Source organism: Loxodonta africana, chromosome 22, assembly GCF_030014295.1.
Source record: "Loxodonta africana isolate mLoxAfr1 chromosome 22, mLoxAfr1.hap2, whole genome shotgun sequence".
NCBI classification, from domain to species: Eukaryota; Metazoa; Chordata; class Mammalia; order Proboscidea; family Elephantidae; genus Loxodonta; species Loxodonta africana.
In genome coordinates this window covers 40,287,492-40,311,573 of record NC_087363.1, presented here as the reverse complement: position 1 = coordinate 40,311,573, position 24,082 = coordinate 40,287,492, and the positions used below count along the sequence as shown (strand labels likewise).

Sequence of the window (24,082 nt, the reverse complement as noted above, 5' to 3'; positions counted from 1 at the left end):
AGAAAGAACAAGACAGGCAGAAAGAGGACATTCCTGAGCCTGTGATCAGTCCAGGGCTGCTTCATTCACAAGTGTACGTATAGTTTTCATGTTGCTGACACTCCTAGGCCTAGGGAATACAGACCGCAGTGAAGCTCTGATGGAAGTGGGATCCAGATAGTTTGGGAGGTAAAGTAGGCTCTTTCCCGCCGATGCGAAGCCCTCAAAGATATTTAGGTCCCACCTGGATAAATGTCTGATACATACCTTTCAAAAATAAAATATTATCAAACCAAGGTTATCTTCAAAATCAAGCAATGAGTCAAAGTAACAAACACCGTTCTGTCAAAAAGGTCACTTTATTCATCTCTACATAACAGACATAAAAGCAAGCAAAATTAGGTTTTCCTCAGCCATCCTCTCCACATTTTGTGTAGTTTTAATGAACTATAAATCACCGATTTCTTCATGCCTAAGAAAGAGAAGAAGAGAGGGTGAGACAACGGAGGCCTGCTGAGCATGCAAGCCTGGTGACAGCATCGCTCACATTCTGACCGGAGACCTGTCTTTGGAACCGGGCGGCGATGACTGACTACCGGGGTCTCAGGGACCACAGCCGCTGAAGTTTACCAAAGGCCACCAGGGATTAATGTGGGGGGAAGATTCTGATTTAGGTACCCATGGAAACTGTGATATGATGCCAAAGATAATTGGGCTACTGGGATAAGTGAATCTTTTGAGTGACGAGTACATTGGCAGCATCTGAATTTTAAGGAGGAGAAAGGTAGGAACAAGACAAGACTCGGTATGTGACTAGGTCTGCAGCCCCCTTTCTGTATCGCAACGCCTGCCATCTCAGCACCCCCAATTCAACGTCTCTGCATCACTGCATATGCTGTTATCTGCCCAGAAGGGATGCTGTGCCCATCACTTCCCACCCGGGAGACTCCAAACCCTTTCAGAGTTCCTTCTCTAGGAAGTGCCTTCCTTGACTCCCAGGTTGATTCTAATGCCGTTCCTCTGGGTACCCAGGCTTACCTCAATCATAGCACTTCCCACAAAGTACAATGCCTGTCAGTTCACCCACCTGCTGTCCCTCTACCTAGACTGGGAGCCCCTTGAGGACAGAGTCCTTGTCCTATTCTTCTCTGTAGCCCATCACCTAGTACAGTACCAGCATATGGTAGGTGCTCACTATACACCTCTGAAATGACCGAGCGAATGTTGATTCCTTGGATATGTGACTTTCTAGCACCCGCTCCTGTTTTCATCACAAATGCGTGATGAAACAGAGAAGAGGCTCTGGGGGCTGATATGAAAGAAGGAATATTGGACAAAATGAATACAATGTTATTTGCCGCGTCTAATAGGATCACTCTGACGGTTGGCGTTAGGGCTTGTCTTCCTTTGTGCTGAGGAATTTTAGGGTGTCCATAGTTTAGGGTATTGCTCAAACACGCAAACAGCCTTTTTCACCATGGGATATAAAAGCCCATTGAAACCAAGCTCATTACCATTGAGTCGATTCCTACACATAGCAGCCATATAGGATAGAGAAGAACTGCCCCATGGCATTTCCAAGGCTATAAATTTTTACGGAAGCAGACTACTACCTCTTTCTCCCATGAAGTGGCTGGTGGGCTCAAACTGCCGTCTTCAGTTAGTAGCTCAGTGCTTAACCACTGCACTGCCAAAGTATAAAATGTACATCCCTGGCCATGCTCTTTGGTAAGCACTACTGACAAGGTAACAGGATTTGTTCTGGAAACTCCTAGCACTGGGGTTTCAGTGGTGTCTAGAAAATACCTGACCCTGCTACCTGTAAGCTGCTGAGTCCACTGAGAACCTCTGAAGAGGCTACTGCAGGCAGTGGCAGGTAAAAAGGCAGGGTACCAGTAAAAGCTTTAATGAATATTTCTAGATACTCTGGCCTGGCTTGTCTACCAGCTGACTTCTTGCAAACCGACACAGTCTAGTTGGGAGCTCCCTCCCCTGCTTCCACTCCTTTTAATTTTCTCCCTGGAGCAACCACTCTGGTAAACCTCACCCACTTGAGCATTGAGGCTGGAAACTTATTATGTAAGGTGCTTTTCAAAATTCTAGCCAGAAACAATCAAGAGACCAAATAGCACACAGGTAGTTGCAGACAGTGGGGTTCAATACAGCAGCCCCAGGGCACTGAGTCACAGCTGGAGGAATATGCATCCACCATGACAATTCCCAGCTCAGCTTCAAAAAACTTCATCACACTCTCCCTGGGGCTTAAACACTGAAGGTAAATACATAAAGTACATGCGTGTCACCATGCAGCTGTTTTTTGCTGCTAGTGAATAGAAACCTCCATTAAAAACCGTCTCTCCCTTGGATGGCAGCCAGAAACTGTGTTAGGAAGAGCAGCGGAACAGGAGACAAGAGACCTGGATTCTGGTTCCAGCCGGGTCACAGACTTATAGTATGACTCCTCTGTCTGAGCCTTAATGTCCTCGTCTGCAAAGGGTTAGGAAGTAGATTAGGGGTCCTCTAACAAGGGGCCCACAAATAGGCTCAGATTCGTCTGTGAACCCCCTGAAACTGTCGGAAAATCTGATGTATATGTGCACACGTGCACTACTGGGCAGGGGCTCCGGAGTGTCCATCAGGGATCCAGGACTTGCAAAAGGCTGAGAACGAAAAGATCAGAACGAAGGTTCCCTTCTGCCTTAACATTCTAATTTAAAAAAGACGGAGAACTTACACTACCAGACATGAAGACTTATTATAAGCACAACAGAATATCTTCAAGAATCTGAAGTAGGTAAAAATTTCTCAAAAGGACACAAAAAGTTGTGTCCTAAAGAATAAAACTGATTGGGCTAAGTAAAATCAAGAACTTCTTTTCACCAAAAGACACTATTAAGATAGTGAAGAGACAACCCCTAGAATGGGAGAAGATTTTTACATTCCATACATAGAACAAAGGACTTGCATTAAGATCATATAAAAAATTTATTAAGAAAAAAGCAGACAACTTGATAGAAAAATGAGCAAAAGGACTAGAATAGGCACTTCACAAAAAAGAAACGCAAATAAAGATGAAAACGTGCTCAACTAAAATGAAAAAGGCATATAGTATCAAGTACTGGCCAAGGGGAGTCCCCGGGTGGTACAAACCGTTAATGCACCCAGCGGTTGACTAAAAGGTTGAGGGTTCCAGTTCACTCAGAGGTGTCTCAGATGAAAGACATGGCGATTACTTCTGAAAAATCTGCCACTGAAAATCCTGTGGAGCGTAGTTCTACTCTGACACACATGGGGTCACCATGAGTCAGAATGAACTCAACAGAAAAATGTGGTGGTGGTGGTGGTGGTGGTGGACTGACCAAGGAGTACTGGCCGTGGAACTCGGCTGGTGGGAGTGTGATCTGGTAACTGCTTAATTGTTGTTGTTAGGTGCCGTCGAGTCAGTCCCAACTCACAGCGAACCTATGTACAACAGAATGAAACACTGCCCCGTCCTTCGCCACCCTCACAATCGTTGCTATGTTTGAGCCCATTCTTGCAGCCACTGTGTCAACCCATCTCAATGAGGGTCTTCCTCCTTTTCATTGATCCTCTACTTTATTAAGCAAGATTCTACTGTTTAGTAGTATCTACTAAAGCTGACCATTCCCATACTTTACAACTCAGTATTTCTACTCTTTCCTAACAGAAATGCATATAGATTCACCAAAAGATAGGTACTAAAACATTCATAGCAGCACTACTTGTAATTCCGAATGGAAAACAACCTACGTATCCATCAACAATAGAATGGATTATAAATTGTGGTATAGCCAGTCAGTTGAATACTGTACTGCAATGAGAATACACGAACTACTGCTACTCGCAACAACATGATGAATCTCCTAGATATTACGAGTGAAAGAAACTAAACACAAATGGGTATATATGATTCTACCTATGTAAAGTTCAAAAATCAGCAAAACATAACCATGGTGTCAGAAGTCAAGATCGTTGTTATCCTTGGATGGGTAGTGACTGGGAGTGGGGTGTGAGGGGGGCTTCTGGGTGCTGACAGTGCTCTATATCTTGATTTGGGTACTAGGTCCGTGAATATATTCAGTTTGTGAAAGGTCATCAACTTTATGATTCTGTATGTACATTATACTTCAATTAAAATTTTTTATTTAAGATGCTCTATTTCAATGGAAATCCTTCCTATTTCCAGAAAATTTAGAATCTTTCATTATTCAGTCACATACTGAACAAGTATTTATTGAGCACCTATATATATGCACACACTGATCTAGTTGCTGGGGATAGTGAACAACATGAACAACAGTATGGCCTCTGCTGTCACAGAGCTTACAATCCACGGAATTCTTCTTGGCCCGCATTAAGCTTACTCTTGGGTTTCTGTTTCCTTTCTAGAGAAAAGTAGAGAGATTTAGATATTCTGCACACCTCAGAACCCATTTAGAATGTGTCTCTGAGGGAAGACAGGCTACTAAGAGAGCTACTTTACTCTGTGTCTTACCATCATCATCTTTGCTCCTCTTTACAGAGATCCTTATTTACCTGAACTAGGGTCACTAAGAGTTGCAACCGACTCGAAGGCACCTAGCAACAACAGTCATTAGGAATTCTGATTAGTATCTTAAGTCCAGGTTGTGTTTTGGAAGCATACAGAAATTGACTTCAACACATGGCTCCTAAGGCTTGTCTTCTGTTTACAGTCGATTTCCAGCTTCTTTCACATGGCCTACAGCAAAGTTCATACATGCACGAAACCCTGAATTCCCTGTGTGACCTTAGACTGATGGATCAAATGACAGGCAAAATTCTCCAGGAACGAACGTGAGGCAGAGCTATGACTAGGCTGTGAGGGATCTCTACCTTCCCATCATTCTCTATTTCAAATATTTGGGAGAGAAAATGAGTAAGCCTCAACATATTCTCCCAATTAATTTCCGATGGTAGTTAGACATATCTACAAAGAAATTCTCTTCTGAGGTAGGAATACAACTTAAGAACTTTCAGTCTTATGTGATAAGCACATCTCCAGAAAAACCTTTACTATCATCATGTGTTCTTTTTATTTAAATACCAAGGTATCAGAAAACAAAAAAAGAGCTTTAGTTATAAGAAATCAGAGCAGAGGATAATGAAAGATTTATTCTATTGTGTTTCCAGAAAGGACTGGTAGAGATCATCTGAGGCATGCCAGAATCTTTTTAGGAACAAGACTAGACCTGTCTTGCTTAATTCAGTTGACTCTTTTGAAGCTGTAGAAGTAGTAAATAGGTTAATTCTGATCGACCAGAAAGTCAAGTGAGGAAACATAAAGCAAGATTTCAAAATTAATCTCATCTCCCTCCCCAACCGCCCTCATTTCAGGGAAGGGGACCACCATCTGCTGCTTCCCAAGGCAGAAACTTGGGAGTTATCTTTGACTCCTCCTTCTCCTTCACTCCCCATATCCTTGCAATTACCAAGACCCAGTCATTAGCCGTCTAAATATTGCTTGAACTTCTTCTCTCTGGGTTCAGGCTGCCATAATTTCTCAGCAGGCTGGCTGTACTCATATCTAATTGGTCTCCCTAGCAAGAGCTTTATTGCCCTTTATCTCTCTTTTCTAGCTGTAGTGATCTTTCTACATTCCTTCAGTGGCTCCCCCCCTGCCCTCAACATAAATTCTAAACCTCTTGACATGGCTTTAAAGGCCTCCCCTTGTCTGTTTCTGCTTACTTGATCACTAAATATTCCCATTTCTCACCTACCTATCCCCACGGCAGAACACAAACATTTCCACTTCTCTCCAAGTAGGTTAGAAACATAAACAGCAGCAAGTTCGGAATAAGTGTACTTAGCTGCTCTGGTCATCAGCTGGGATGCGAAGCTGTCTACTGCTCTCAGGAGAGAAAGGACAAAGTATTAGGGAAATGAATGGTCCTTCTCTGCTCCTGAGCTGACTGACTTTAGCTGCTGACCCGCCAGCCCTGATGAAACCCATGCTATTCTGTTAACAGCACAGCCTAAGAGAAGTCAGTGCTATTTCCTAAATAATCACCTCCCAGGCTAAAGGCAAAGAGAACAGTGCTCTGCTTTGGAAGCATTTCTGCGCTCACATTTGAACATGGCTATGTCTGATGGGTCAGGGAATGTCAAGGGGACAGATAAAGACAGTGTCAGATCAGATGAGAACACGCTGTCATGATATCCAACACAGCTGACTAAAGAGGGCAATGCTCTAAGCTGGTTTTAGATGCCGGACTTCCATCTTTTCTAGGAATAGAGTGAGATTTAGATCTAGACTCACCCCAGTTCATGAAACTCCTACTGGGTATCAGGTAACCTACTGGACACTCAAGTCTCAGAACACCTTGTGAGTTGGGTATTAATATCCCTACTGTTTCACAGAAGAGAGGTTAGTTAACATACTACCAGGCTTACATAATGAACAAGGGACTAACCAGAACTTCAAACCCCTGTCTTCTGGCCCCAAGGTTAGTTCCTTTCGTTAGCTGTCTCCCTAGATATAACTGTATTGGAATATAAAAGGTGTTCCCTAGCTAAGGGGCAGACTGACTTTCCTTTTTATAGCCAGTGATGAGGCTGCAAAGGGGAGACATGATAATGGCTAGCAAGCCAAAAACACTGGGGTTTTCTCACCCTGCAGATGGTGTATCAGCTGGCTGAAAGACTGGATGGATGGAGGTAGAACTCTGAGATCTCAGGGAGAGGACCTGGCAAAAGCAAGGCAGAGCAACAGTAGTTACTGCTACAACAAAGGGACTTCAAAGGACAGGAGGGCAGAGAAATGGTTCGCAAGCTCGCTGTGAGGGGAGAAGAAAGAGAAGCCAGCAAACCAGATACTCGGTGCCTACCGTTACTCGTTTGGGAGGCTTGGCTGGCATTTGAATATGACAGTTATTTTTTTTTTTAAGATTTGAATAGGACAATGTAAAGAGGCATGTTTTAAAGAAAAACTGTATAACTTTTAAGTAATAATACCAAAAGAGGAAAGACCTGGCATCGTGCTAGATGCTTTTACATTTAGGACACATTTTGAGGTACAATTTTCACAACCCAGTGAGGCAGGTATAATTATCATCATGAATCTGAGGCTCAGATGAACTAGGTAACTTGCTCAAGTCACAGTAGTTACGTTGAGACCTGGACTCCAGTCTGGGGGCTCACAAACCCTTGCACTTGGCACTACCCTTCATCACAACCCACCACCACCACAGGCCAGAGAGACCAGAGCAGAAGGTAAGTACACTTATAGAATCTGAAGGGGTGCTCATCACTCCCTCCAAGTTCTGTAACCTCGCTGCAAGGTTACACACATTCACTGTGGCTCTCGATGGCCCTCATCTGATGTGGCATCTTTAGAAGTGAAAGGGAAGCCAGCAGTAAGCACTAGGGGAAACCAGCATCCAGACCTCAGCAGCCACCACCGGGAAATCAGGGGCTGCGGCTCTGTGAGGTGTTCCCACTGCCCTCTACTGGCAAGCGGGAAGGATGTATGAAGACAGAATAGAAAACCAAACGTTCGTTTCAGGTTGGAAGTGTCAAGAAATCATGATGGAGAACCTTTTATTAAAGAACATTTCAAACTTATACGAAAATAGACAGGACACTATAACATAGCCCCCGTACTCTTCATGTCAGCAATTCATCAATTCACAGCCAATCTTGTTTCATCTCCCCCTTACCCACTGCCCTCCCCCACGTATTATTCTGAAGCAAATCCCAATCATCTCATTTCATCCGTAAATATTTTAGCATCTATCTCTGAAATAAAAGGAATCTTTAAAAAAAAAAAAGCCATAACACCATCATTATCAAAACTAAAAAAAACACTAACAATAACTCTAATAATTCCTTATAGCACTGCAAGACAAAAATCAAAATAAGCAAATGGTTGTGTCTCACCCGAGGAGGATCACGGCAAGGGAGCTGCAATCATGCAAAACAGACTAATAGCCTGAACCACCCACACCGACACAAGTGCCACATCGTCATCTTGCCAGGATAAGCCAGTGGGAACACAGAGTAAGTATATATCTTAATTGGAAATGCAGAGCTACGCACCCTGGAGTGGTAGGAAAATCTTTGGCTGAACAGTACTTGGCCCATGTGCTACCGAATGTTTACTGCATCTTTGCGAAGATTCAGAAGTGCAGCACTGTGTCCTTGGGACCAAGATGTCTGGATGAGTTTCCAAGCAGCTGGGCTGTGGGATGGAGAGAGGTGTGACCATAGCACCTCCTTGGCACCCTGAAACCCAACAGTCAGAATCAGACTGAAAGGCCACTCCCCTTCTTGGGCTACTTCCGTGCCATTTACTCCCCATGTACTGCAAAACTCTATTTACATGTCTGTTATCTCTTCTATATTACGAGCTCTTTGAAGGTAGGATGGTGCTGTGTTCACTTTTGCATCCAGAGTTGCTAACACAGGAGAGATGCTTTAGAGATGGTTACATGAAAAGAGACAGAGCTAGAAATGCCAGTTATTTGAGGATAGCAAGTGCTGGGAAGGATGGGGAGAAATACAATCTTGGTGGGACTATAAATGAATATAAGCACTTCAGAGGGCAATGTGGCAATATCTAATAAAGCTCGGGATGCAGATACTCTATTTCATTCCTAAGTATCTCCCCAAGAGAAAGTGCCCAGCAAGTGCACAGGAGACGTGTAGAAGAGTGTTGAGTACACCAAAGACACAAGAAAAATAGTAGCCCAAGAGACCAAAGATCCACACAAACCAGAGACTCCATCAGCCTGAGACCAGAAGAACTAGATGGTACCTGGCTACCACCAACGACCACCCTGACAGGGAACACAACAGAGGGTCCTGGATGGAGTGGGAGAAAAGTGTAGGTCAGAACTCAAATTCATGTAAAAAGAGTAGACTTAATGGTCTTACTGACACTAGACACTCTTTAACCCAGAACTAAAACTATTCTCAAAGCCCACTCTTTGGACAAAGATTAGACTGGCGTATAAAACATAAAATAATATTCATCAGGAGTGTGCTTCTTAGTTCAATCAGACACACAAGACCAAATGGGTAGTGGCTCCCGTCTGAAGGCAGGGTGAGAAGGCAGGAAGGGACAGGAGCTTACTGAATGGACACAAGAAACCCAGGGTAGGAACGGGGAGTGTGCTGTCACATTATAGGGATGGCAACTAATGTCACAAAACAATATGTGTATAAATTTTTGTATGAGAAATTAACTTGAGTTGTAAACTTTCAGCTAAAGCACAATAAAAAACACATTGTGAAACATGCCCCTTTTTTATTTAAAAAAACGAGAGGAGTGTTCAGTGCAGCACCTCTGTAATACTGAAAAGTCAGGCACAAACCACTGTCTACCAACAGAGGGTTGCGTGAATCAACTGTAGTATGTTAATATGACAGAATACCACACAGCAGTTAAAATCAGTGGGCTTGATCTACACTTAACATAAACCACAAAACAGCACGGAGTATAAAAAGCCAGCAGAAGAATGATAAATGCAGTATGATACCATTCAGTTATTTAAACACACACACACAAACCCCTTTATACTGTGTTGTTTATGGAGTATGAAAATCAAGTAAAGTATGAAAACATGAACAGGTAAGAAATGTGCCAACTTCAGAATAGGGGTTACCTCTGGGAGAAAGAGAGCGAGGGGAAAGGGGCTGAAAAGGGGGCACAAAGGATGTTTTGACTAATGTCCTAGTACCTGAGAGGGCGGGCATGAGACTTTTCAAGTTGGAGTCAGTATTGCCTGTGCAGAGAACTGGATGCTTCTATTCCTACTGCCTTTCCTCCCAGTATCATGCATTTGGTGGAGCTGGGAGAGGGGAATCTTGATGTTTGTTGACCTTTTACCACTTGCCAAGTGCTTTATGTCAGTGATCTCATGCCTGGCAACAGCCATATGAAGTAGGAACTATTAGTGGTCCCATTTTAAAGATGAGGCTTCAAAAAGGGTAAGTAACTTGCCCAAGGTTTCAACAGCTAGTGAGTGCTAGAATCAGGACTTGAAGGCAGGTCTGTCTGATGCCAGATCCCACTCTTAGCCACATGCTAAACGGCTTCCCTGATTTGCTGCACCAAAAAAGCAAAGCAGGCCATGGATGAGGATTTCTAAAAGAAGACACATTTGGGAAAAGTGGATGGTTTTCTCATTTTCACCTAAAATATTTTAGGTCTGATTTAGATTTCATTTAAAGCTTTTATCACAGCACAGCTTCAAACTGAATTATCATATTTAATTTAATCAAACTCCTATTGTAAAAGTTGGTATTTGTACCAATTTCTCATTAACATAAATAATGCTGGGACGAAATGTATCTTTTATACACAAATCACTATCAGCATCACTGATTTTTTTTTTAGGATAAATTCTAGAAATGGAATTACACTTTCCTGTATGTTTGAAATACTTCATTTACTAATAGTGAAATTACAGGACCAAAGGATATGAACAGATACTGCAATAAGGTGTGCAAACATTTAGAATGTTGGTGGGTAGAAAGACCTCCACAATAACTGTGCGTCACCTTTATAGCTGGGTAGATACAAATTATCTGGCATGGAACAGATGAAGATATTTAGGAAAAGCCATAAGCCTAAAAACCTGGGCACCAAGACTGTCTGCAAAGGTAAAAAAATATATATCAAAATAAGCTTATCAGAGTGTCCCATCCCAAGGTACTCCTAATAAATTCCCTAAGAAGAAAAAAAAAAAAAAAATGTAATTATAAATTCAAAGAACTTTAAAAATTATTTGACAAATATCAGAAGATAATTTCTTGAGTTAGAAAGACAACAGGGATTAGTCTAACCTTTGTTGTCAAAGAGATGCCCCTATGCAGAAAGATTTGCTCAAATACTTAAACCCAACTGTCTGTGATTTATAGAAGATGCTACACATCTAAGTTTGAGTGTTTCTTTATTTTCCTTCTAAGAGGTCATGTTTTTCAATTCATATAGCTCACAGGGTGCCAGAAAAAAAAATTAATGAGAAAGAAGACAGAATCGCTTCTCAGTCTTTTGGCTAAGACCAAGGGTAAAAAGATGACAGAATCATAAAGAATATTTCAAAACAGCCATATAAGTAAAACAGTATGTGGCTTAGAAATGCATACCCTAAAAAAAAAAAAAAAACAGAATATGTCAACCACAACTCAACTACTGACATTTAGCAATGACAGAATGCATTCATGTATCTTTGAGGAATAAAGCACAAAAGAAAAATAAAGCCAGCAAAGACGATTGATTGAATGCATACAGTATATTTTACTAAGTCTCCAAACTTGACAAAATGACTGCAAAAGGATTTTTAAAAAGCTATAAGTCAACAAGGACATAAAATAGCATATAAATTTTAGATGCTGGATACTAAATAGATGAAACTGACTTAGTGCACTTAAACCAAACTGAATGCCGTTGAGTTGATTCCAACTCGAAGCAACCCTATAGGACAGGGCAGAACTGCCCCATAGGGTTTTGAAAGCTGTAAATCTTTATGGAAGCAGACAGTCATATATTTCTCTTGCGGAACGGCTGGTGGGTTTGAACCACCAACCTTCTGGTTAGAAGCAGAGCGGTTTCACCACCACCCAACCAAGGCTTATTAGTGCACTTAGGGAAACCAAATTCTAAGCCAGGAGAGGAGAAAGCCAAGACGTGGCCCGGTTTACCCGGCAGAGCTCCCCAAAGGCTCAGGTATCAGTGTGCCCTGGCACCTTTGGAAGCTGAGGTGAAGGTGGGCCTGGAAAGAAGGGTATGAGTTGAAAGTCTGCCTAAGAAGTAGTTACCCACAAATTCTCTGCCCGGGCCACTCTTAGCAGGAAGGTTAACTGTACATCCTCGAAGAGATAACTGGAGGTTAATTCTCTGGAGATGGTATAACAGAGGGTCTCTGTAATACTGAACACCAGGTACATTTGAGGACAGTGGTGACATGCTTAAAAAAAAAAAGGAAACCAACCAACCAAAACAAACAACACACACACACACTTCAGGGAAAAGAAAAAAGAAACAGAGACCATGAAGGGAGATGACAACTTCTAAAAAATACCCTTCATATAGTTAGGAATAAGAGAGGCTATTTTACCCCTAAACAAGAATAGGGTGCTATGAAATAAAAAAGAAACATTCAGAGAACACTTGAGAACAAAAAAGAAGAGCCCCTGGAAATAAAAAATGTAATAGCAGAAACCAAAAACTCAATAGAAGGGTTGGCAGCTAAAGTTGAGAAAATCTCCCAGAAAAAAGATCAAAAGGACACAGAGATTAAAAATAGGAGACAAAATAAAGAAAACCAAAGGATCATTCTAGGAATTCCAATGTCTGAATAAAAGAGTTCCAGAAAAAGAACAGAGAAACAGATGGGAAGATATCAAAGAAATAATATAAGAAAATTTCCCAGATTGAACAATACGAGTTTTAAACTGAAAGGGCAATGAGTCTCCAGTAAAACAGATGGAAAGAGACTCCCATCAAGGCACATCATGAGTAATTTCAGAACTCTGGGGAAAGACAGAAGGCCTAAAAGCTTCTAGAAAGAAAGAACATACACAAAGGATTAAGAATCAGCGAGGTTTTGGACATTGACAGCAATCCTAGACGTGAATTCTAAAGGAAAATGATTCCTGATCTATACCCAGCATAAGAACCAATGATATGAGGGTAGACTAGAGATATTTTCAGACATGCATGGTCTCCAAATTTACCTCCCATGCACTCTCCTTCTCAGGAAATTACTGGATGATGTGCTTCTCCAAAATGAGAGTGTACACCAAGAAAGTGAAAGACACGAGATGCAGGAAACGGGATATAACACAGGAGAGAGGTGAAGACAACCTCTGTGGGAAAACAAAGTTGTGCAGGAAAAGAGAAGTCTCCTACATGGCCCCCTATATATCACATTGTTGTTGTCAGCTGCCGTGTAGTCAGCCCTTGACTCGTGGTGACCTCATATACAATGAAACTGAGCACTGTCCAGTCCTGCACTAGCCCCCCACATGATCTGCTGGGGATTGAATCGTTGTGATCCATAGGATTTTTTCACTGGCTGATTTTCAGGAGCAGATTGTCTGGCCTTTCTCCCTAGTCTGTCTTAGTCTGGAAGCTCTCCTGAAACCGTTCACCACCATGGCAACATGCAAGCACCACTGACAGACGGGTGGTGGCTGCACGTGAGGCGCACTGGCCAGGAATCCAACCGGGGCCTCGTGCTTGGGAACTGAGAATTCTATCACTGAACCACCCTGCTTCAATGGATCACATCAGCACGATCATAATAATGCCAATACTGGATACTGACTTAACCAAAACTAAAATATGACAGGGAAACTTGTGAAAGAGCTGGAACTCGACTTTTTTCAGGTCTTGCAAGTTTTCCGCCTTTCACAGGGTGCAGTCTTAACCACTTTTCTATCACTCGTTTTAGTGGAAAATATTTGAATTTTCCTTTTCTGACAGGTTTCCGCCTTACACAGGTTCTGGCTTTTCAGGTTTTACTGTACGTAGTTGTACAATACAAAATTATAATACAACATATTACAATACACTATAGAGGGATGGGAGGGGTGAGTACATGTGGTGAGGGTGAGTGAGAGAGTGGAAATCTAATTTTCCATAGTAAGAAGTCAATAGATGATGTCTAAAATGGAAAAACAGAGAAGTAGCAATATAAGTTTACTGTTCAGAGAAATGGCAGTAAAAACTACAATAATCAACTAAGAGGGTTGGAAGCAGTTGTCTCTGAAGAGGGGGGAACAGGGGAAGGGGAGTCAGATGCTGCTGTTTTTGCCACTATGTGAAAATGGAACTGATAAGTATAAAAATATCAGGGAAAAACTCTGCATGCCAGGATTTATTCAGAAATGTCAGAGGGGCAGTAAAGCGTTCCAGCGAAGTTCCTGTGTGGCATAAACAGTTAAGTGCTGACTACTTGCTGAAAGGTTAACAGTTCAAACCCACGCAGACACACCTTGGAAAAAGGCCTGCCACCTCAGAAAAAAAACCCTGTTGAGCAGTCTACTCTGTACCCGTGGGGTTGCCAGGAGTAGGAATCCACTCGACGGCAACTAACAACAACAACAAAGCCTTCCAAGAGTACTTCAAGTGGTTTGAGTTTTTTAGTCTCCAAATGACACCGCTGTTCACCTCACATGCTGTAATATCCCAGTTTATGACCACCAAGATTCAGCATTTCACGAGTGCTCAGAGTATGCAGATAAAGCTTTACATTTTACCCGGGCAGGCTGAAGCCGCTGAAACCAGTAGGTACACTAAGCATGGGCTATCTCAAGTTCTTACCAGCAGTAAAAATGCCCTTGGTGCTCTGTCTCATACTGGAAGGTCTCACGATTGCTGAAAGGCCTGGGAGAAGAAAATGAAAAAGACACCCAAAAGCAGCTGTTAGCCATCCTCCCTGTTAAACCCGGAACAAGACGTTCTTAACAGCAATCCCGCAAAGCCGGCAAATCTCTCTCTGTCCTGGTGTCACAGAGTGACAGAGACAAGGGCACCAGGAGTGGGAGTCAGGAGGCTTGAGCTGCACGGTCCCTGACCGAACACCCTAGGCCTCCTCACTTGGAAACCCAGGGTGGGGGGCAGGTCACCCTCACAGGCCACCTTATTACTTTAAGACTGTTCAAGGCTGCTGGTTCTCAATTCCAAGATATAAACAAATAAAAAACACATTTTTGCCTCTGAGAGAAACTTTCATTCTGAAAACATACACACAGAATTCCTCAGTGAAGAGCAACAAGTCTTTCATGTCCTCCAAAAGGCAGCGGACATGACACTTTTAACAGGAGCACGTTGAAACTAAAACAAACCAACATGTCTCCCACAGATTTATCTTCAGGATAGGTACCTGGTTACCTAAATATTTGCCCTGAAAATCTGGGGCCAGTCCAGGAGATGGTGAGAGGGGTGCCTGTACATTACAGCTGATGTTCAGCTGTGGTTTAATGTTCAGTATCATTCCTGTAATTGCCTCTCGCCCAGTGGCTTGGCCCTAGAGGAGCTCAGTAAATATTTACTGGATGAAAACAGGTGAATGCACTCATCTGAGGGAGGGAGTCATCTCCAATTTCATAATTGTTTCTTTACTGACTGACCTCATAATCACCTTTAACACCTCAAAGGGAAGTGGGTCTCTGACGGGAAGGTTCAGATTTTTTGAAAAACATTAGAAGGCCCTGGGGATAAGGCTGTGGGACATGGGCTGTGGCAGAGGGCACCTGCTGAACACAGTATGAGACACATCAGATTGGCAACGGTGGAAGAAAGCTGTGTCCTCAACGTTATAAAAACACTAAAAGCCTCACCAGTCTCCTTCCTTCTCAGACCACCATGAAGAATACAGATATGTCTTTTAAGTAACTTCTAGAAGTTATGTTCTTAGAACCAAAAGAAACATTGTTTCCCCCTTTTGACAGTGATTTAGGATCCAGGAGCCTAAAAGTAGAAGTATTTCTACTCTACTTCAAACAAGCGAAAATTTAGATCTGAAAAACCCTAGATTGTTAGGGTTTTCTTCTTAGAGGAAATCTCTTGATCTTGAGAGCAAGAAAGAACAAACACGAGTCTCAATCTCAAAGTTTGCTTTTACCCACAGCCAGCAAATTTGGAAGCATACCTAAGCGCACCACCTCTGAACAGTCAGGATCGTTAGCGAGTTGTAATAAAGTTTCTTCCACATCTCTGTTTTTTCCAGGAGGGTCCATAATATGATTTATTCGTTGCTGTAAGGTTTTGGGCAGTGCCATTAGCTGAGTGAATTGTCCTTCTGGGCTTTTATCTAGCTGAAGAAAAAAAAAAAGATGACGTCTATGGAAAGTGCTTTAAATTCTGTAAATATCCAAAGACACGATGGCTTCTCTTTAAAATCACATGAACATAGATGTCCCCACGCCCTGGACTCGGCAGCCTGGTAAGGAGACACTCTCTCCTAAAGCTGAACGTGTAAGGGTTCCGGATTCTCAATCCCTTCAAAAAAGACGAGGCTTTTTCTATAGTATTTCATTTCTACACGAGAAAAGAATAGAAGCCACTTTCAAGATCAATTTCTGACATTTAAAATCTCTATTTGTCTTAAACCCAGCAGTGAAAGGAAGTTGGGCTGTAGCTAACATGCACTGAGGCCTCATCAAATCGAGGTACTCAAATTATTCCTCCCATTTTAAAGATGGGGAAACTGAGTAACTTGCCCAGGATCGTAGTCAATGAGAGAGAGTGGCATGGGATTTTCTGTCTCCTGCCTCTGCGATCTTTTATATACTATGCTGTACGTCACAAACTGTAGGAATAAATTGATGACAAAGACTAATCTTGTTCACTTTTTAATCCCCTGGTCATAAGAGGTACTCAAAAATGTTAGTTGAATAAGGGATTCAATTAAAAGTCAATTAAAACTTAAGTTGTCATTATTTGTTAAATGGGGGCAAGCTGCAACAGTGCTTTCTGTTCTCAAGGTATTCAAAAATGCATCAAGGTGAAAGATAAATCCAGAAATAAAACAGACATAAAAATGTGCATCAGACTTTCCTTGGAAACCTTTGAATCAAGTTAGCCACAGAGCTGAGGCCAGAGCTCTGCTTCCCTGACTTCCAGTCTAATATTTGACTACGTAGAATTCCTCCACATGTCTTCAGTTTGCCATACTGTGGGGGCTTGTGTGTTGCTGTGATGCTGGAAGCTATGCCACCAGTATTCAAATACCAGCAGGGTCACCCATGGAGGACAGGTTTCAGCTGAGCTTCCAGACTAAGACAGACTAGGAAGAGGGATGCAGCGGCCTACTTCTGAAAAGCATTACCCAGTGAAAACCTTATGAATAGCAGCAGAACACTGTCTGATATAATGCTGAAAGATGAGACCCTCAGGTTGGAAGGCACTCAAAATGCAACTAGGGAAGAGCTGCCTCTTCAAAGTAAAGTTGGCCTTAATGACATGGATGGAGTCAAGCTTTCAGGACCTTCATTTGCTGATGTGGCACAACTCAAAATGAGAAGAAACAGCTACAAACAACCATTAATAATAGAAACCTGGAATGTAAGAAGTACTAATCTAGGAAAATTGGAAATTATCAAAAATTAAATGAAATGCATAAACATCAATATCCTAAGCATTAGTCAGCTGAAATGGACTGGTATTGGTCATTTTGAATCAGACAATCATATGGTCTACTATGCCAGGAACAATAACTTAAAAGAGGAATGGCACTGCATTCATCATCAAAAAGAACATTTCAAGATCCATCCTGAAGTACAGTGGTGTCACTGATAGGATAATATCCATATGCCTTCAAGGAATACCAGTTAATACAACTATTATTTAAATTTACGCACCAACTTAAGGCCAAAGATAAAGAAACTGAAGATTTTTACCAACTTCTGTAGTCTGAAATTGATCAAACATGCAGTCAAGATGCACTGATAATTACTGGTGATTAGAATGCGAAAGGTAGAAACAAAGAAGGATTGGTAGCAGGAAAAAATGGTCTTGGTGATAGAAATGATGCCAGTGATTGCATGACTGAATTTTGCAAGACTAACAACTTCTTCATTGCAAATACCTTTTTTCACCAACATAAATGGTGGCTATATACATGGACCTCACCAGATGGAATACACAGGAATCAAATCAACTACATCTGTGCAAACAGACGATGGAAAATCTCAATATCATCAGTCAGAACAAGGCCAGGGGCTGACTTCGGATCAGACCGTCAATTACTCATTTTCAAGATGAAACTGAAGAAAATTAGAACAAGTCCACGAGAGCCAAAGTACGACCTTGAGTATATCCCACCTGAACTTAGAGACCATCTCAAGAATAGATTTGACGTGTTAAACGCTACTGACCAAAGACCAGACAAGTTGTGGAACAACACCAAGGACATCATACATGAAGAAACCAAGAGGTCATTAAAAAGACAGAAGAGAAAGAAAAGACCTAAATGGACATCAGAAGAGACTCTGAAACTTGCTCTTGAACGTTGAGTAGCTAAAACAAAAGGAAAAAATGATGACGTAAAAGAGCTGAACAGATTTTAAAGGACGACTCAAGAAGACTAAGTATTATGATGACGTGTGCAAAGGCCTGGGGATAGAACACCAAAAAGGAAGAACATGCTCAGCATTTCTCAAGCTGAAAGAACTAAAGAAAAAAATCAAGCCTCGAGTTGCAATACTGAAGGATTCTACAGGGAAAATATTAAATGACGCAGGAAGAATCCACAGAAGATGGAAGGAATAAATAGAGTCACAATACCAAAAAGAATCGATCGGCATTCAACCATTTCAGGAGGTAAGATATGATCAGGAACCTATGGTCCTGAAGGAAGAAGTCCAAGCTGCACTGAAGGTATTGGCAATAAACAAGCCTCTGGTAACTGACTGAATATCAATTGAGATGTTTCTCCAAAATCAGATGCAGCACTGGAAGTGATCATCTATGCCAGGAAATTTGGAAGACAGCTACCTGGCCAACCAACCATAACTGAGAACCCAGGTGTAAATCCAGCTACCTACAGTCACTTCATCTTCGACAAGGGCCAAAAGTCCATCAAATGGGGAAACCACAGTCTTTAACAAATGGTGCTGGCAAAACTGGATGTCCGTCTGCCAAAAAGTGAAACAGGACCGACACCTCACACCATGTACAAACACTAATTCAAAATGGACCAAAGACCTAAACATAAAGCCAAAAACTACAAAGCTCATAGAAGAAAAAATAGAATCAATGCTAGAGGTCCTAATACATGGCATTAACAGGATATAAATCACAACCAACAACACACAAACTCCAGAAGATAAGCTAGATAACTGGGACCGTCTATAAATTAAACACTTATGCTCATCAGAAGACTTCACCAGAAGAGTTAAAAGAGAACCTACGGACTAGGAAAAACTTTTGGTGATTATAAATCAGACAAAGGTCTAATCTCTAAAATCTACAAGAAAATCCAACACCTTACAACAAAATGACAAATAATCCAATTAAAAAATGGGCAAAGAAAATGAACAGACACTTCACCAAAGAAGACATTCAAACGGCCAACAGACACATGAGGAAATGCTTGTGATCACTAGTCATTAGAGAAATGCAAATCAAAACCACAATGAGACACCATCGTGCCCTAGCATTACGGGCATGAATCAAGAAAAACAGGAAATAACAAATGTTGTACAGGCTGTGGGGAGACGGGAACTCTTACACACTGCAGATGGGAGTGCAAAATGGTACAACCATTTTGGAAAAAGATATGGCACTTCCTTAGAAAGCTAGAAATTGAAATACCGTATGATCCAGCAATCCCACTCCTAGCAATATATCCTAGAGAAATAAGCATCATCATACTAACAGACATTTGAACACCTATATTCACTGCAGCATTGTTCACAATAGCAAAAAAGCGGAAACAACCTAGATGCCCATCAACAAATGGAGGGATAAACAAACTGTGGTACGTACACACACAACAATAAAGAACAACAATGAATTTGTGAACCATCTCATAACATGGATAAATCTGGACAGCATTGTCCTGAGTGAAATAAGTCAATCACAAAAGGACAAATATTGTAAAAATATTGTAAAAATATTGTAAAAACTCATGAAAGGGTTTACACACAAAAAGAAAACAATCTTTGATGGTTATGAGGGGGGTGGGGTGGGGATGGAAAAACACTAAATAGACAAAGTCTTTGGTGAAGGATAAGATAGTACACAATATTGGGGAAGCCAGCAAAACTTGTACAAGGCAAGGTCATGGAAGCTTCATAGACACATCCAAACTCCGTAAGAGACTGAATTGCTGGGGTGGCTGTGGGGACCATGGTCTTGGGGAACATTTAGCTCAACTGGCATAGCACAGTTCACGAAGAAAAGGTTCTACATTCTACTTCGGTGAGTACCATCTGGGGTCTTAAAAGCCTGTGAGCAACCATCTAGGATACTCCATTGGACTCACCCCTTCGGGAGCAAGGAAGAATGAAGAAAACTAAAGATACAAGGGAAAGATTAGTCCAAAGGACTAATGGGCCACATCTACCATGGCCTCTACAAGACTGAGTCCAGTACTACTAGATGGTGCTCGGCTACTACCACTAACTGCTCTGACAGGGATCATAAGAGAGGATCCCAGACAGAGGTGGAGAAAAATGTAGAACAAAATTCTCACTCTAAAAGAGAGACCAGACTTCCTGGCCTGACAGAGACTAGAGCAACCCCAAGAATATGGCCCCCAGACACCCTTTCAGCTCAGTAATGAAGTCACTCCTGAGGTTCACTCTTTAGCCAAAGGCTGGACAGGCCCATAAAACAAAACGAGACATATGCACACCCATGTCCAGCCCAGGGGCAAGGACTAGAAGGCAGGAGGGGACAGGAAACTTGGTAAAAGGTAACCCAAGGTTAAGAAGGGAGAGTGTTGACATGTTGTGGGGTTGTTAACCAATGTCACAAAACAATATGCGTACTGTTTTATGAGAAACTAGTTTGTTCTGTAAACCTTCATCTGAAGTACAATTAAAAAATAAAAATAAAAAGATGCGTTGCATTGGGCAAATCAGGGGCAAAACACCTCTTTTAAGTGTTGAAAAGCAGAGATGTCACCTTGAGGGCTAAGGTGAGCCTGACCTACACCACCGGTGTTTTCAACTGCCTCATATACATTTTTTTTTTTTTTTTAAAGCTGGACAATGAATAAAGAACATTGAAAAAGAACTGATGCTTCTGAATTGTGGTGTTGGCGAAGAATATTGAATATACCATGGACTGCCAAAGAAACAGACAAATCTGTCTTGGAAGAAGTACAACCAGAATACTCCTTAGATGCAAGGATGGCGTGACTACATCTCACATACTTCGAACACATTATCAGGAGGGCTCAGTCCCTGGAGAAGGACATCATGTTTGGTAAAATAGAGGTTCAGCAAAAAAGAGGAAGACCCTCAATGAGATGGATTGACACAGTGGCTGCAACAATGGGCTCAAGCACAGCAACAATTGTGAGGATGGCGCAGGACCAGGGAGTGTTTCATTCTGTTGTGTATACAGTCTCTTCTCATGGATCGAATGGTGTCCCCCCAGAAATACGTGTCAACTTGGTTAGGCCATGATTCCCAGTACTGTGCGGTTGTCCTCCATTCTGTGATTGTAATTTTATGTTAACAGGATTAGGGTGGGATAGTAACACTACCCTTACTCAGGTCACCTCCCTGATCCACGGTAAAGTGAGTTTCCCTGGGGTGTGGCCTGCACCACCTTTTATCTCTCAAGAGATAAAAGGAAAGGGAAGCAAGCAGAGAGTTGGGGACCTTATATCACCAAGAAAGCAGCACCAGGAGCAGAGCGTCCTTTGGACCTAGGGTCCCTTGCACCTGAGAAGCTCCTCAACCATGGGAAGATTGAGGACAAGGACTTTCTTCCAGGGCTGACAGAGAAAGCCTTCCCCGGAAGCTGCCAACCTGAATTTGGCCTTTCAGCCTACTTTACTGTGAAGAAATAAATTTCTTTTTGTTAAAGCTATCCACTTGTGGTATTTCTGTTACAGCAGCACTAGATTACTAAGACGATCTCTACAAGTCAGAATTGACTTGACAGCTCCTAACAACAACAACAACAGAGAATTACTTCTTGTAAAAATTCTGTAAACATTAACGGCATGCTGGGTTGACAACCAGTAATAGTGCCCTCAACAGCTCATCATATTATTTTCCAAGATTTTGTCTTGTATTTTTTCAGCAAATGTTTAGATTTTCACTCCACAAAGAGAATAGTAAGAAAAAATTAGACGAATGAATATATTACATTTTTTATTCAGATTTTCCAGATATGACCAACTTTTTTAATAATTAGAACTCACTTATTCTACCACTGCTTTTCATTCAACAAACTTTTACTGACTACATACCAATGTTGAGATTTCCAGTTTTATGCATAAAAATCTAAGCAAAGAAAAGAAAATGCTATTATTTATTGACTCTAAAGGAGTTAAGCTGGATGTTTTTTACCTGGATGTTTAAAGCTTGTCATTAGGACGGGTCTAAATTCACAAGCTCCATTCTCTATTTGGGAACCCTGGTGACATAGTGGTTAAGAGCTGCTAACCAAAAGGTCGGCAGTACGAATCTATCAGGCACTCCTTGGAAACTGTATGGGGCAGTTCTACTCTGTCCTACAGGGTTGCTGTGGGTTGGAATCGACTTGACAGCAATGGGTTTGGGTTTTTTTGATTACCCTCTGTTTAGCTTTGGCTATATAAACAACAAAAATAATTGTGGCTATATCTGTAAAATATCTTAGAGATGACATTTATGAGCTCATGTTTTGGGACCAAGTATTGAGATTTGCCAGGAGCCCTGGTGGCACAGTGGTTCAGTGCTCAGCTGCTGAGAGGTTGGTGGTTTGAACCTACCAGCCGCTCTGAGGGAGAAAGATGTGGCGGTTTGCTTCTATAAAGATTTACAGCCTTAGGAACCCTATGGGGCAATTCTTTTCTATCCTATAGGGTCACTACGAGTTGGAATTGAGTCAATGGCAACAAGTTTGTTTTGTTTAATTGAGATTTGCCAAAAGGATCTTGTATTTCATTCATGCTTTACCCATGAAACTTCTAGGAATTTTAGAGATGCTAAAATGGCTTGAGTAATATAAGGAATTAGAAAATATTTGCCACTGCGTTCTTTTGAAGAAAGCTCTGCAATCTTCCCTTGAAAGTATGTGTTTGAAGACAAAATATTATATGACATGTTCAAATAAACTGCTAAATTTTAATATTCCTTGCTCTTTAATTCTCATTAAAACATGAAAATGACACCATTCAGTTAAACTGTGAGAATCAAATTACATTTTAAAAGTAGATATGGAAAAAGTCACATATCGTATGAGTCCATGTATATGAAATGTCCAGAATAGGCAAATCCATAGAGACAGAGGACAGATTAGTGGTTGCCAGGGGCTGGCGAGAGGGGAGAGCTGGGGAGTGACTGGTAATGGGAACAAGGTTTCTTTTTGTGGGGGAAGGAAATGTTCTAAAATTAGGTTGTGGTAATGGCTGTACAACTTCGTGAATACACACACACAAAAATACACTGAATTGTATCTTAGTTATCTAGTACTGCTCTAACAGAAATAACACAAGTGGATGGCTTTAACAAAGAGAAATTTATTCTCTCACAGTCTTAAAAAAAAAAAAAACCCTATTGCAATCAAGTTGATTCCAACTTATAGTGACCCTACAGGACAGAGCAGAACTGCCCCATAGGGTTTCTAAGGAATGCCTGGTGGATTTGAACTGCCGACCTTTTGGTTAGTAGCTGTAGCTCTTAACCACTATGCCGCCAGGGTCTCCCTCTCACAGTCTAGGAGGCTAAAAGTCCAATTTCAGGGTGCCAGCTCCAGGGGAAGGCTTTCTCTCTCTGTTGGCTCTGGAGGAAGGTCCTTGTCGTCAATCATCCCCCGGTCTAGGAGCTTATAAGCGCAGGAGCCTTGGGTTCAAAGGACACGCTCTGCTCCCAGTGCTGCTTTCGTGGTGGTATAAGGTCCTTCTGTCTCTCTGCTCACTTCTTTCTTTTTTATCCCAAAAGAGATTGACTTAAAACACAACCTAATCTTGTAAATTGATTCCTGCCTCATTAACGTGACTGCCTTTAATCCTGCCTCATTAACATCATAGAGGTAGGATTTACAACGCATAGGAATATCACGTCAGATGACAAAATGGTGGACAATCACAAAATACTGGGACTCGTGGACTAGCCAAGTTGACACATATTTTTGGGGGACACAATTCAATCCATAACAAACTGTATTTTAAAAGCATGAATTTTAAGGTATGTGATTTATATTTCATAAAGCTGATATTAAAAAAGAAGATACAGTCATATATATGACAGTGGACGCTGTGGTACATCACCCAGATCCTGTCATCAAGACCAAGGTACTCATTTCACTAGCTGCTGGGAAAGATGGCTGAGTGCCTCCCAGAACTGTCCTCAGCCAAAGTGAGCTGCCTGTACCCAATGGCTGGAAAATGTGGGAGTATAACAGCCTGACCTCTTTGTCCCAAGTGGAGACAACCTGAAGTGCCAT

General features: G+C 41.7%; 1 protein-coding gene across 6 annotated transcripts in view; it reads right to left on the bottom strand.

The window, feature by feature from the left end:
- Positions 1-319: 319 nt before the first annotated feature.
- TAMM41 (TAM41 mitochondrial translocator assembly and maintenance homolog) overlaps positions 320-24,082 on the bottom strand; it is a 63,007-nt gene continuing 39,244 nt past the window's right edge. For 3 of the 6 annotated variants that reach the window (XM_064274872.1, XM_003409752.4, XM_064274876.1), the window contains 3 exons: positions 15,621-15,786; positions 14,291-14,353; positions 320-451 (listed from right to left, as the gene is read on the bottom strand). In XM_064274872.1, the coding sequence (XP_064130942.1) occupies positions 378-451; positions 14,291-14,353; positions 15,621-15,786 (303 nt within the window). In that variant the 3' untranslated portion in view covers positions 320-377. Of the gene's footprint in view, positions 452-14,290; positions 14,354-15,620; positions 15,787-24,082 lie in introns of those variants that run through there. The other 3 variants (XM_023547904.2, XM_064274875.1, XM_064274874.1) reach the window with 3 other exon arrangements.